Raw genomic sequence first — 16,106 nt, 5'->3', positions numbered from 1 at the left:
TGTTTATATTTGCTTTTCTTCATTAATGTATAAAATTTTATTTTTACCTCTAAAAGTAGCAAAGATATTACAGTCGAATTCCAAATACTATGAACATCAGTGTACTTCTAATACTATGAACCATAAATAGAATTTAACAGTGGGATGCTAGAGAAGTCTCATCTGGGCTCTATACCTGGATTTAGTTCCTGAGTAGCACAAGTCCATTTTCAAAGCAACTCAGAATGGGCACATCAGACTTGTAGTATATATTATTCACACATAATAAGTTATAAAGTTATAACGACTTAAGTATTTAATGACCTTTAACAGAAAAATGGCAAGTAGGAACTTTTTTAAGTTGAAATATGTAAGAGTTCAATTATCTTTTATTAAAGGATTACTAAAGATGGTAAATTTTTTTTTTTTTTCCCTCTTCACAAAAGGTGTTTTATTTTTATTTCGGTGATATATTGGGCTTCAGTGTGGCTCCTGAGGGGAAAAATGCTGTGTCCACTCAGCTCACTCTCCACTAATTCCTTCATTTCTGAAAAAAATATTCCTGCCTAGCAAATCTTTTTTTTTTTTAACAAATTAATAATTTTTTATTTTTTTATAAACATATATTTTTATCCCCAGGGGTACAGGTCTGTGAATCACCAGGTTTACACACTTCACAGCACTCACCAAAGCACATACCCTCCCCAATGTCCGTAATCCCACCCCCTTCTCCCAAACCCCCTCCCCCCAGCAACCCTCAGTTTGTTTTGTGTGATCAAGAGTCACTTATGGTTTGTCTCCCTCCCAATCCCTTCATTTATTCTTCTCCTACCCACTTAAGCCCCCATGTTGCATCACCACTTCCTCATATCAGGGAGATCATATGATAGTTGTCTTTCTCTGTTTGACTTATTTCGCTAAGCATGATACGCTCTAGTTCCATCCATGTTGTTGCAAATGGCAAGATTTCATTTCTTTTGATGGCTGCATAGTATTCCATTGTGTATATACACCACATCTTCTTGATCCATTCATCTGTTGATGGACATCTAGGTTCTTTCCATAGTTTGGCTATTGTGGACATTGCTGCTATAAACATTCGGGTGCACATGTGATCCAAAGGGGCACGTGCACCCGAATGTTTATAAAGATGGTAAATTTAACTAAAATATAATTAGTATTTAAACAGCTATTTATTTATTTATTTATTTATTTATTTATTTATTTTTATTTTTGTAGAGCTGTAAAAGAAACTTTCTCTGCTCTAAAAATTTCTCGAGGTTCTTGGGAAAGTTGTATATGTGATCAAAATTAGGCAAAACTAGGAAGAACCATACATTGTCAAATTGTATAAATGAGTTACATATAATTTTTTTTTAAAGATTTTATTTATTTATTTGACAGAGGGAGAGAGATCACAAGTAGGCAGAGAGACAGGCAGAGAGAGAGGAGGAAGCAGGCTCCCTGCCGAGCAGAGAGCCCGATGTGGGGCTCGATCCCAGGACCCTGGGATCATGACCTGAGCTGAAGGCAGAGGCTTAACCCACTGAGCCACCCAGGCGCCCCAGAGTTACATATAATTTTTAACCACATAATAATTAAAAGATGATACTGAAAAATTTTGTATTCCATGTAAACATTTTAACAGCCATAGTAAGAAACATGCTATGATTAAAATTACGTGGAACTCCTTACAAAATGTAAATATTAGGTATGTTAAGTTTTCATTGGGTTGTTATAGGTCACTTGGAAATATAATGAGATGTCATTCAAGAATTGTTATTATATTTTTAAGTTTAATATACATCAAAAAATATAGAATTTCAAAAATGCAAACATGGTATCTACCTTCAAACTAAACTATTATAAGAAACATTTTTATAAAAAGAACTTTAGCTATAAAATCCAGTTTGAGATGTGTTAATCACTTCATCTGACACTTTTAATCTACCTCTAATTTGTAGTAAGAAAACATTTTAAATTATTTGTATCAAGATAATTAAAATGATGATTATTAACATGAATAATATTAGTAAATTTAACATTTAACTATTTGACCTACCCAAGAATTTTATTGCAAAACTTAGCTTTGTCATTTCCTGAAGCAGAGCATGAAGTGTCTTAATGCATGTATAATACACGACTTGATAGACTAAGTCTATTTTGATAGACTAATTCAAATACCTGCATAGAAATTAATATCAGTATTCCTGTGGTATTATCTTATTTTTAATGATGGAAATAGGTGTATTTCCATATATAAGAGTTTTTTAAAGGTAGTTTTACTTCTATCATTTGTTCTCCTTTTGATATTTAGAATATGCTCTTTAATGATATTTTTTTGTTATTCAATAGAAATGAAGTTTTTCATTCAACTGGGCACGAAAAAGACACTGAATTAAAGTGTTACTAATAAAACTGAAATAAATTAATTATATAATTTTAAAAATTATGTACATAATTTAGGTAAAATTAATTTTTGTGGATACTCGATACCACACAGACTCTTGAGTAAACCCTATTAAAAAAGCAAGTAAGTTTAATCTGGTTGACTCATTTGACCATTCTGCATAAACGTTAGTACTGTACTTGACACTAATAAAAGTTCTTGAGTTAGCTTTCAGAGGATGAACCAATCCTTATCAAAAGTTTAAGCAAAAGTAGTAACGGTGAAGATCTATGTCTTAAAGGGTGAGGGTATGATTCCTTTCCTCTTGCTTAACTATAATAATTTGAAACTCCACTATTGGATAATATAATGCATTTTTATTGGAAAAATTCGTATGTCTGTGACTTCAATATAATACAAACTTCTGATGGTTAGGAACTAAATCCAAGTAATCTTTGTACCTTCCCCATAATGCTTAGCACAGATACACATGGAAATCTCATATGGTGCATGTTACTGAATTACAAAAGTACTAGAAAGAGGTTTTCATTGAATTAAAAACACACTCACACACACATACATACACACACACATATAACATATATGATGTGTACATGATGTATATGATATATAGGATACAACATAATGTGTATGTATGTGTACATATTGTATATGATGTATATGTATAGGTGTACATATTTATACATATATTTCTTTTTATTATAAATTGTCATATAACACAAAGATAAAATGCAATATCACAGCAGAATAAACCATCACATTTATCTAGACTCAAGTTGGTTCTTTTTTCTGTGAAAATTATAAGACTTGATACACTAACAATAAAGTAAAATACCCAACACTGTTTTGCATGTCTTCTTGCAGAAAAATATTAACTACCTCCTAATATCAAAGAAAAATTTCTGAAGCGTGTTTTCCTTCTGATTATGTATTTTCTTAAAGCAAAGGCCTCAAATTAACTATATTTGACTTTGTGGATTTTCTTTATTTTAGTGGTCTACATGGTAAAACATAAAACTTAAGCTTTTAATGAATTTATAGTTTAAAGTTGATGACATGCCAGCAATAATAGCTTGCAGCATGTCTCTAAATTTTATATTAACAAAAAAGACTTGGACAATTATAGCTATTCAAAGTACTAAACTAATATTTTAAGACCTGATGTTTTGACATACCTGAGAATCAACACTTTTTATTTATGTTGCTTCTACTCTGACCTTAGAAAATGCAAATTACAGATATAAATGGATTAATTTACTCTTCTACTAGAATAAAATACTTAGGACTTTCTCAAGCCTTGAAACATGCTGAGTATTAAACATTATAATCCTTTTTTTCCTCAAAGGGATTAATTGCAGGTTGAGTCTTTTCTTTCATCATTTTAAAAAGCAAATAGTATTTGTGAACACTATTATTTCTACTATAAATGGAAGCTTAAACTAGTTTCAGCGTTTTATATATATATTTAAATGAACAGTGGCTGATATACAATATCATACTAGTTTCAAGTGCACAACAAAGTGAGTCAACATTTTACATTACGAAATGCTCACCATGATGAGTGTAGTTACCATCCATCACTATACAAAGTTATTACAATATTATTGATTATATTCCCTTTACTGTAGTTTTCATCCCTGTGATTTATTTATTTTATAAGTGGAAGTTTGTACCTCTTAATCCCTTTTACCTCATATATTCCTTATTTAATGAAAATTTAATCATCTTACCCAAATCCAGACCCGGTATATGTACCATATATCATAAAGAACAGCAGTCTGAAAGAATACAAAAGAATTCTGAATATAGTACTGAAGAATGAGACATGAATGCTTTTCTGAATATGGGTATGATTCAAACAGACAAGTGCAGATAAATCTACATGAATATTGCATCTGGTTCACTGAGTGGCTTATAATTTTGAAACTGTCACATGTCAGCAAATATATCAACACTGCTAGAAAATCAAAAAGCAAGTACATTTCTGTTAAGTGAAATTGCTTCTACCTCACATAAGATAACCATGACTATATTTTAAATAAAAAGTTAGCTTTTAAAAAATTACTTTTACTTATATTTTCAATTTGTCTCTAAGTGAAGAGAACTGAGCACATAAAAGAGCTCAACAAATATTTGAGAATGAATACCTATACACGTGTGTATGTGTATATATAAATATGTATATTTATATGTACATACAATGTATAACAGTGGTCAAATAGTTACAGTTATTCTTTTGGAATCCCAATATAGTCAAAGGTCATGATAATTATATTTTCATTCATGTTCTTTAAGATGAGTTTTTACTTAAAAGGTCATTCTCTTCTAGAAACACAATTGACAACATCTGAATATAGAAAGCGTATTTTTAATATTGATGAAAATCTCGTAATTTTTTTTTCTTAAAAACCAAAAACAGAATATGATTATCAATTACTTGACCAGGTAAGTAATATATGATGTCATGCTTCACTATGACTTATTTAAACAAACAAAAGTTGTATAAGTGAACTGTAGGTCGGCGTAAATATAGAAATCCAGTTTAAAAACTGAGATCTAACTTTAGAAAGGTCATGGAAATACATTCTTTGACAGTAAGTAAAAAATTGTTGGAAAAAATATTGATTGGTCATCAGTATAATGAATCCTTAACACTTCTAAGAACATTTATTTAGATTTAACAACTTACAGTATAAAGCAGTCTTTTAATTTTACAGTTTGCAAATTATAAGCTGAGTCTGCAAATACCCATATGGTCAGTCAACATCAGAAAGAGTGGTAAAATCAGTGGTAAAATCAAATTTTACTCCTTTAAGTATGAATAGATAAACTCCATACTTGGTTGTCTTTTCATAAGCGATTTGCATATATTTAAATTGGCGTGGACACCTTTAAAGAGAGGCAGTGTTTGAATTTGTAAGGAGAGTGAAAGTACAGTCACCAATCAGAAACCTTCCTTACATTCCCCAAACCGCTTGCATTTCACATTTCTTTCCACGCCGCTGAATTAGACGGACGACCTCTTTCTCGCGGCCCTTGTCTCTCCGCTTCCAGTTGAACTGAAGCCAATAACGGAACTTCATCTACCATATATGACACAAACACGACAGCAAACACATCCTTTCTCTTCCAGAATTCTGTAAGCGTGGAACGCGGACCCTTTGCTCCTTGATCTACCATTTCCCCGACACTTGCCACGGCCATAGCCCTCTGCCCACTTTAATATATCATTCTACCCTTTATAATACCGCTCTTTTCTCTTCTCGGTTCAGCTTTCTCCATTGCCATAAATATTTCTTCAAAATATCCTGAGTTTTGAGGAGGGCTTTTCAACCTCACTGGACTGTGACTGAAAGAAAATGATGACGCTACTAACTATAACAGCGAATAAACTATTACGGAACTATTACAGAACCCCTCACTACGATACGGGTTGCTCGGCGCCGCCCTAAAAACAACAAAACAAAACAAAACAAACCGCCTTAAGTTTAGTCTGAGAGCATTCCTCCTTCCTTTTTCCTTCCTTGCGTGAGGAACCGCCTCTACCTGCGAACCGTGGAGGCATTTTTGTTGTCGACTAACCCCCTCTAGCGCCGAACTGGCAGCATCTGAGCCACGGCTGCCAGGAGGGCCGAGCGCAAGGTTTGGCGGAGCTCGAGAGCTGGCGGTTTCGGCCCTGCCCTCTGCGTCCGCCTCGGCCGCGGGGCGAGGGCGTGAGGGCTACGGACGCGGGACCGCTCTCTGTTAGCACTGCGTGCTGCCCCGACCCCGCGCTGAGAGCCGCGTGATCCCAGCAAGTAGCCAGTGAGTCGGCTGCTTCCCACCAACCCGAGCGCTGGGAGGGAGTAGGTGCCGCGAGGGGGCGGCTTGCGTGGAGAGAGCCGTCCGCTCGCCGCGCACTCGGCGACGCCGCGGATGTTGCCGCGCGCCTCTCAGCCTTCGGGCTGCACGGAGCGCACGGTCCTACCCCGCCACGCCGGGGGCACCCCAGGGGCGCTCCGGGCCCCGGGAATCACGGCACCCATGACTGCGACAGTGCTCGTGACCTCCACCGCGAAGTCACCTCCCCACGCGACGCGAAGACCTCAGTGAGCCGCGGCGCCTGGCACCCGCCGGTATCCAGCCTGATGTGACTCTCCTCAGCGGCTTGCTCTCTCTTTTTGGTTTACTAGGACTCGAAGCCGCGGAGGCGGCCACAAAGTTGAGGCGCTCGCCATAGTGGGCAAGTTCGGGCGATCCGAGCCGAGCAGGGGTTAGGCTGGCGGCCGCCACCAGGCTCGCTCCAGAGCAGGAGCACTGGCCCACAGCACTTACCCCCTCCAGCGGCGGAAATATGAAGTCAGGGGGAAGCGGTGTCAGGGGCTGACTAGTCCTAAAGCGCCCGGCCCTGCTGCCGGGCAATGGGAAGCAAAGTGCTTGGGGGACTAAGTCCGGCCTCAGAGATGCTTAGAAAGCGGCTGCCAAGGCCGAGGCTCTTCGCGCACGCGGCGGAGTTGGAGGTGTCCGTTGTTCAAGCGCTGCCGTCGCCACCTAGGCGAGGTGCTGGGGGCGCAGCCCGTACGTAGCTCGCTTGGACTACTCGCGGCCCCGCGGAGCCACCTGGGTTGCTGGGCTCTGGCCGCACCGGCCCGAGGAGTGCCCGCGATCCCCGTGCCGCTTCACAGCTGCTCTGTCTCTCCGTCTTTGGGGTCCGCAAGTGCCCGCGTCAGTCCGGAGAGGCGCTCGGGCCGCCTGAACTGCTCGCCGCACCTGGCCGTCCCTCCCCTGATTCCCCCCGGGAGGCGCCCTCCCCCGCCACCTCGCTCCCCTCCCCCAAACCACAGCCCGAGCTCGCTCCTGCGCGCGCGCTCTCCCGGGCCCAAGTGAATAGTCCTCGCGCGAGCGGGACACGGTGGTGGATGCAATTCCGCTCGCTTACAGCCGCCAGGAGCTCCCTGGCGCCGCAGGCAGCGTCCTCCTCCGAAGCAGCTGCGCCTGCACCTGGGCAGCCTGGACCTTCGTGCCCTGCCCCCGGGGCCTCGCGCGGGGGGCGCCCCGGGACACCTCCTGCGGGCCGGGTGGAGGAGGAAGAGGAAGAGGAAGAAGACGTGGACCCGGACCCCTACCCTACGCAAAACACCTGGCCTCGCTGCTGTCACTTCTCTTTAAGTGGGAGAAGAAGAGAGCTGGGGAGAGTCATGGGGGGCTGTGAAGTCCGGGAATTTCTTTTGCAATTTGGGTTCTTCTTGCCGCTGCTGACAGCTTGGCCGGGCGACTGCAGTCACGTCTCCAACAACCAAGGTAAGGGATTGGGAGAAGAAGGGGGAGGGGGCAGGAGGAGGCGGGTGCTTTGTGGACCGGTGCATTGGTAGCCTCCTGCAGGTAACTTCGTCCCCGGGTAGGCTTCTCTGGGCTCGCCAGAGGAGAGGTCAAAGGTTGTCCGCTCACCAGAGCGCCGGCACCGGCGACCTCAGGAGTTGCTGTCCCTTTTGCTCCCAAATGTCTTTAAACGGATGTGTGGGCACCAGCAGCAGTTGGGTCCCACGGCTGGCGGCCGCGGGACCTCTCCCGGCAGTGCTGTCTCCACAGGAGGTCAGGCTCTGTGGCACAGGTTTAACGGACTTACGGCCCTTCGCGGTTGCTCGCAGCACGGTAACATGTAGCTTCTCACTTGCCTTCGTGAAAGCAGATAGCTCCCGCTGCACTCTAGGACCAGAGACCAGCCTTCTGCGTGTGGTAGCTATCCTGCCCTCGCCCAGCCGCAGCCCCCTTACCCCACCCAGACCGAATGTAGACTTGTTCGAAATCATTCCTGGACCAGATGCCCAGATTTCTTTTTGTGGTTTCTTCCTTGAGATGGCAGGGGTGGGGGTGGGGGTGGGGCGCGGGGAGACAAACATTAAGTGTGAATTTCCAAGTTGTGACTATCCTATTCATAAAGTCGAGTCACGGGCAGATTTTTCAGCAAGAAGACTTTGTTTCAGTAGGTAAAGTGTAAAGTGAAACTGAATAGTCTGTGAAAAGTGGAAGTCAGGTTTACCAAGTAGAAAACACTGGGAATTTTGAAGATTTTCTTTTCTTCTGTTCAACAGTCTTTATGAGAAATATCTCAGTGGATTTCTGCAATGAATATTTAAGGATCTATAAAAATATCACCTGCATAATCTAAATCCCTTGAAGCAAGCTGCGAACCACCATAAAAGTTTTCCAGCATGTACCTGGCTGGATGCTTTCGTTGGCACTGTGATGACCATCAATATGTCACCTGTTATGTCACACTCTTCTAAAGATCTCAAATATAAAACTTAAGTTATAGTTACCAATTAACATGTAAGGCCTCGAAATAACTTACAGATATAAAAATGGAGGTCAGATGACATGAAAGTGTGCACTTGCTTTGTGAGGATGAGAAGGTTGAATGAGAAGGCAAGTAAAACAACACAGCCTTTTTTGTTGTCAACATAAGACTATTTTATTTTACTTGGAAAGATAATCATGCAGGATAAGTATCAGTTCTTATTTATATGGCTGGTACCTTTGACATGTTTTCCTAATTCATTCATTCATTCTTTCTTTCTTTCTTTTTTTTTTTTTACCTGCTAGATTGCAATCACAAATGCATATGTAAATTTGGAAATCATACATAACTGTCACGCCTTTGAAGATAAAGAAAATAAGTGCCACCTATAGTGCCATACTTGTCTGTGGTGGTGTATACCTCCACACACACATTCCTCATTTGTTTCCATTGGTTTTACATATTGAAGGGGTAGTTACTTAATATATCTCTGTGAAAATAGAACATTGTAAAAAATAACGTAAAATTATTTACTTGAACTTTTTTTGTAGGGAGAGAAAAACAATTTTTAATAATCAGAAATTCAGACATTTATATTGTACTATATGCTAGTATTTAGTATGTTAATATACATCTCTTTAGTAGCCTCACTAAAAAGAGAGTCATTTACCAGAAATCTTTAACAGTCATTTCAATGCAATAATTTCCCTAAATCAGCATTTAGTTTCTCATTAAGTGTCTGTGATGTACTAGTTACCATTGTAGGCCCTGAGGAAACTAACATAAATAAAACACATATAAGAATCTCCGAACAACTAAAGTGCCATTCTACCAAAATGTGTCAAGTGTTAAAGTATAACCTTTCACATTCATATTAAATTTAAGGGCATGGAGGAGTTATTTGTTATCCTTTGGCAATAATTTTTATTTGTTTATTGTCATGACTTTCCCATAGTTTTTAAAGACATCTTACCTAAAATATTTACCATGTATATAATTTATGTGTTTTCACCAATTTGCTTAAACAGTGTCTGTAAATGAATAATACTCAGTTTACCCATCCATTAAGTAGGATCACTAAAGGTAGACTACTAAAGCTCTGAATTTTCACTGTTACAATAGAAACACAGGCTATGCATAAGATTATTTTGACTAATATTTTACCTAAAATCTAAGCTGGGTAAAATTTAGGAATTCTTCAATACAAAATTATAGAGAAACTATGCTCAGGCATTTTTATCATACACAAATGATAGCTTATAAAATGCTTTATACAGTCTAAACTCAGTGATTAGAAATTACACCTTATGTTATTTTGAAATAACTTTTGAATACTGAAATCATCATATAAATGGTTAAAAAATGTCAAACTTCAGAACATTATTATTAACATTCTGGAAATTTTTTTAACTTGCAGTTTCATAAATAACATGAATTGAAAATATCAGTTTTTAAACATTGAAAACAGGCCATTACAGTGTGTATACAATAAAAAATAATATAAAATGTAAATTAGATTTGTTATACACATGTTAGTAAATATTAGTAATATGGTTATTATTTAATTTTAAGGAGATAGCATTTGTTTTCCTAGTAACTTTTTCTAAGAGTTAATGGAATTTGTTTTATTTTTTAAATTTGTTAGAGGGCAAAATTTCATTTTTATATAACTTGTTTTCTTATTAAGGATATTCACAAAGTAAGTTTTTTAATGTTACTTATCTGTTTTTACCAAATTATATAAAAATCTATCATGGTTGAAATGCATAGATTCACCTTCTTCCCCTCTCCTATTTTTCCATACTTAGGCAAGGTAAAGTGAAAATGACAAAAAAGTGAACTACCTAATTTTTGACATGGTGCTTAACAAAGTACTGAGAGTAAGTTGACTATAGGAAGCATCTCTTGCCCTTTAACTGGCTCTGAAGCTCTGCACTATAAAGACAAAATAAATCAATTTGACTCTCTCTTCCTATTACCTAAACCTCCTTGAATCGATCAGAAAGTAGAGTTGCTTCCTAGATCACTTCATCTGATCAAGTAAGTGAAAACATGATTTGTGTTCAAATTTCTCTTATTCCATTACTTTTCCCTCTATTTAAAACCACAGTATTTATTAGGTGTTGCCAATTTTTATTTAAAAATAACAGATTCTACTTTCTCTCTACATAAGCTTTTATTTCTGTTCTGGAAATTTAGGTAAATATAAAGCATTATCTTGTTTCATGTGTAAGTAACCAAGTTTATCAATTACAGTGGTTAGTAGCCACCGGGGGTCCATTTATTCAAAGATTACTCTGCTTTAGCAAATAGTACTGTATAGCCAAAAAGAGTTCACTTATTTCTTCAGGTCATGTTTCCAAAAATAATCAGATATTGAAATAATTTGTTCAAGCAAAATATGGTTTGCATGCAAGGGTCTAGTGAACTCATTTTACTACCAGCATTGTGTGAGTTGATCTTTTGGTTTTTTTCCCAGGAAACTCAGGACAAATTAAGTAAACAAGCAAAACAGCAGTCTGATTTGTTAGTTTCATTGAATTCATTAAATTGAATGTAAAATCTACTGATTTGTTTTTAAATACAGATGAGCATACCTGAGCAGAAAAATATCTGCTTAATGAAATTTATAGCCTTAAATTAGTTGAACTTCCATAAGTACAGTTCACGAACTGTAAAGCTAAATACTGTTCTTATATTTATAGAAAGGGATGAATCGAAAATTTTTCAGGAAGTTTGAGTCAACTTTACTGAAAATATTGAAAATTTTGTTAAATGGGAGAAACTGGATGATTTAAAAAGTATATTTCTAAAAGAACTTTCACCTAGATTAAATTTTTATGGATAAACTATTCATAGTTGTAAAGGTGCAGGAGATTGTAATCACATGCCTTCCTAATTAACTATAAGTACAAAAACAACCTATAATGTAAATTTATCGTATATTTACAAATAGAATAAATCATTGTATAATTATTCACTATGATTAGTATTCAAAGTAGAAAGATAAAACCTTTTATATGTATTGATCATATAAGTATTGTTTGCTTTGTGTTTTGTATGAGACCATATCTAAAAACTTTTTCATGTGTAAATATTATAGTGTTCTTTAAGAATCTCTTCTTCAAACCAGAAGTACCATGAATAAAGTGGTTTTATATGGATTTTCTTAAGAGGAAAAATATATATCTAAGGTATAAGACCAAAATAATGTTTATATTTTTTAACTTTTTTATAATTTCAAACTTTTCTATATAGATTTGCATTACTTTTCTGTTACAAAATTAAATGTTAAGAAAAATATTAGAGGGGCGCATGGGTGGCTCAGTGAGTTAAAGCCTCTGCCTTCGGCTTGGGTCATGATCCTAGGATCCCTGGATCGAGCCCCGCATCAGGCTCTCTGCTTGGCAGGGACCCTGCTTCCTCCTCTCTCTCTGCCTGCCTCTCTGCCTACTTGTGATCTCTGCCTGTCAAATAAATAAATAAAATATTAAAAAAATAAAATATTTAAGAAAAATATTAGAGTAGAAATCCTTTTCTTTCTTCTCTCATCATTGCCAGTATAAACTAGCTCAAAAGGCATTATAGATTTCTTGAATTTCCTTCTCCCAATCTTTTTTCCCCATTGCAGGCACCGTGTTTCAGTCTTTTTCTTCACACACCTGAGTACTTCTGACTACATACTGCCTTTGTCCAAAATGGTGAAAGGATAGATAGTATTTTATGCTGTACATCAGTCAGACTCCAGCAGTAATAGAAGTTTCTTCCTTGTCTTTGACTCAGCACTTTTTGGGGAGTGTGAATACCATGGAGATCATATACATATAGTTAAGTAATCAAAATGAGTTGACTTTGCCCAAAGTACAGTCAATTGTAATCAAACTAAACTTATACAGAGTAAATTTTTTCTACATCTATCATGTTCTTTTTCAAAAAATAATTTAAAAATATTTTTAAATAATGCATATTTAATGTGTGCAACATATTTGAGATACTGGGTCTATAGAATTTTGATCAATTTGTAATTTCATTAGAGCGGGACGTGACATTTGAGCCACATTCTAGGGAGGAGAAAGCTGATCATAGAGTAGAGAGAATTGCATTCTAGGTATAGGGAACTGCCTGGGCAGTGATCTTGAAGGGAAATGAGCTTGACACATTTGAAGAAATGTGTGTTCAGTGTGACTGGAGCTTACTGAACACGGAACAGAGTAGCACAGTGTAAGGTTTGAAAGATGGTTAGGAACTAGAGAAGAAAAGGAGTCATGGTAGGAAGTAGTGTTTTAATATGATTCTAGGTAAAATGGGAAACTGTTGAGAAAGTTCAACAAATTTTCACTTGAAGAGCATTATGGCTAGTGAGCAAAGAGATAATTGGCAGATGGCAAGAGTAGAATTAGGAGTTTGCCGCAGTTTGTTCAAGAGAGTGGCTATAGGGGCCTGACCTAGTGTGGTGGTAACAGAGATGGAGAAAAAAAGATGGATTTGAGGTGCATTTGGGAAGTAGAATTTATGGGACAATCTTATCTTTACAGAGAAATAAATGTAGATATTCAACATTTATATCATTTTTCCCCCATGGGGTCCAAACAAATTTTTAATTACTTCCCATAAAAATTACCTTGCTATATATAAGTACTGATAATTGACATGAGATATGAGGGATGGGGTGAAATACCCATTTTCTATTTTATTCAGCTCAAACTGTGGTTTGAAATGTAATTTAATAGTACAGTTTTGCTATTTCAAGTGGTTATACATAACATGCATTCATATTGGATCAAATGCCATTTGTTAATGCATTTCTAACATAATTTTCCATATACAGCTATATTTTTATCAGAGAGGATAATGGTACAAGTGAATGGGTCCATCTTCACAAAGTAGTATAGTAATCCCAACAGAATCTAGATTTTAGCTAAAAAGAGCAATGTTTAGAAGTTTGGCTTATGCACCAGTATTATTCATTTCTGTTAGGATCAGATTATCATTATTGAAAACAAAAAAAAATCTAAGTGATACTAGATATAAAATGGATGTGTTTCAGATATTTTCCATTAGTCTTTTTTTTCTCTGCATTTTGCTAAAATGAAGGGAAACCAATATTCAGAAAGTTTCTAAGAGATACAGTAAATGAGATTTTAGTTTATATGGTATTCTTGGGACAGGGTGAAGGAAGAAACAGGTTTTCCACTAAACAATAGTAAACTGCATGTCACTTAAAAGATTTCCCTGACTAGTTAATTATCCATTACTTTGAGTTGTCTTTTATTAATATTATATGAGTGCCATTATTAAATATAAGGAAACTCCATTGTCCTAACTTAATAGGCATACATACTTAGGGTATATTTGGAAAATTCATACTCTCAAGAGACTTTATTTAAACATTTTCAAATATTCTTAAATATACATTCAAAATGATAAATCTCACATTTTACTTGAGTGCTTAGAATGTTCTGAAAAATGCTATTTTTATATTTATTTTCATTCAATAAACATTTAACTTCTTATGGGATATACAACTTCAGTTGTCAATAGTAGATATTTTAAAACTAAATGGAAACATCCACTCTTTAGTCAGGTATTTATTGAAGGTCTACTATTTGCTAGGTAGTGTACTTACCATATGTAAGGGTTCAAGGAGAAATTTCCCTCCCAGAAGGTATAATTCAATGACAAGTTTCCAGTCTCTTTTCAGATCTGGCAAGAAAAATTTGTTTCCTTAAAACCAGGTACAAAGTCGATTAGAAATGCTTTAAAAACACATTTTTATGTGATAATATATAGCAGTACTGATGATAAGATCTCATAATATAGAACATTTTTGAACCGCTTACTTCAAAGTAATATCTAATATTACATTTTATTTCAAAGTTAAGTCACTCAACAATCCCATATTAAGCATCTCAGGAATTATGTTGGGTTCTGAGGCTAAAATGATGATTATCATATAGTCTCTGTTCTTTAGGAACTCAGTCTGCTCTGTTGATGTTGAATCATCTTTAGTTACTTGATAATTTTTATAAGATGAATAATTTTACAGTAAGTGAGATTATTAGGAAGAAATGAAAGGGAGAAAAGAAATACTACCAAACTTTTATGCGTTTTACTTATGAAAGTGATTCACAAGAATCTTCCAATGTTTTATGATGGGTATATATTTAATTATTTGAAGATAAAACAAATGTGCATCTTAAAAATATATTCTTGGTACAAAATATATTTCACATATGTAATGGCTTTCCATGGACTGACATGTGGAGTGAGCTTTTATTCAAAGGATATTAGACCAGCATATTTTGATGTGTTTATTTAAGGTGGTTTAATTATTAAAAACTGTAACTTATGTTGAAAACGAAAATGCAAGTTTCCAGTATGAAATAGCAGCAAGCATACCTTTTAATTGACCTTTGTAGTAAGAATTGAGGTTAAAGTGTGTACTTTCAGTCCATGTTATGAAAAATACATTCAGCTGCTTTTCTGGGATACTGATGAGTCCTCTAGCTTTTGGCCTGCTTGATGACCTGTACTTGGATATAAATGAGAATTCATTGCTCTTCCTTCTATTTCATTTCATAACTTCAGGTGCAAAAGTCATTCTTACTTTCTGATCATAGGAAGTATACTCCTTTACTGGATGTTCAGGAGGTGGAAAAAATTAATGTTATTTTTGTCTTATAATGTTAGGTTTGTGAATATCTGGAGCTGATAAAAAGTAGGTATATATGTAAATATATACATTATTCATTTATTATGTTAAATTTAAAATAACAGTAGGATCATTATGTATTCTTTCAGGTTGGTTATACTGTATTATGATACTTATATTTTGTAGTACATGAATTTGCAATGAGAAACTCATTATTAGATAGTACATAAAGGGCAATATCTAGAATAAGGAAAACATTTGCCCACAATTAAAAAAAATCAACAAATCAAAATTTTCCTACCTATGATGTTTATTAATAGGTATGTTTAAGCAAGTTAATAAGGATAACTTTTGTATACTAAGAAATACCTTTATGTATTCCAGATAAGAATTATCAAAAACTAATAAATGATTGTCCTAAATTTGAGTTGAATTATATCTTAATATATTTTAATTTTTACTTTAAAAGGCAGAAATTTGTTCCTTGTGTTGCCGACAGATGATACTTTAATATAACTGAAGATAATAGAAATGAAGTGTACAGAGAATTAAAATGTGCAGAGACCAACTGATAGTTTAGATAACTGAAAATTGATAAAAAATTGATAGTTTAGATAACTGAAATTTACTTTTAAATATGAAGCAGTAGCTAAGTGATTATACAGATACCAAAATGAAAGAAAAATAGAGATAGAAGAGAGAGCTGGATTATGGTATTACTTAAAAATTGAACCCGTTTGGCAAAGGGGTCTCTCATTAGATATCTTGGATAAAATTCTGATTTAGAT

General features: G+C 36.2%; 1 protein-coding gene across 4 annotated transcripts in view; it reads left to right on the top strand.

The window, feature by feature from the left end:
- The first annotated feature begins 5,994 nt into the window (after positions 1 to 5,994).
- The window catches only part of EPHA6 (EPH receptor A6), an 881,405-nt gene continuing 871,293 nt past the window's right edge, over positions 5,995 to 16,106 (top strand). For all 4 annotated transcript variants that reach the window (XM_032351621.1, XM_032351616.1, XM_032351619.1 and 1 more), the window contains exon 1: positions 5,995 to 7,669. In XM_032351621.1, coding sequence (XP_032207512.1) covers positions 7,288 to 7,669 — 382 coding nt within the window. In that variant the 5' untranslated portion in view covers positions 5,995 to 7,287. The remainder of the gene's footprint in view (positions 7,670 to 16,106) is intronic.

The sequence above is a fragment of the Mustela erminea genome, chromosome 1, assembly GCF_009829155.1.
Source record: "Mustela erminea isolate mMusErm1 chromosome 1, mMusErm1.Pri, whole genome shotgun sequence".
In the NCBI taxonomy this organism is placed as follows: domain Eukaryota; kingdom Metazoa; phylum Chordata; class Mammalia; order Carnivora; family Mustelidae; genus Mustela; species Mustela erminea.
This window is presented reverse-complemented; position numbering and strand designations above follow the sequence as displayed.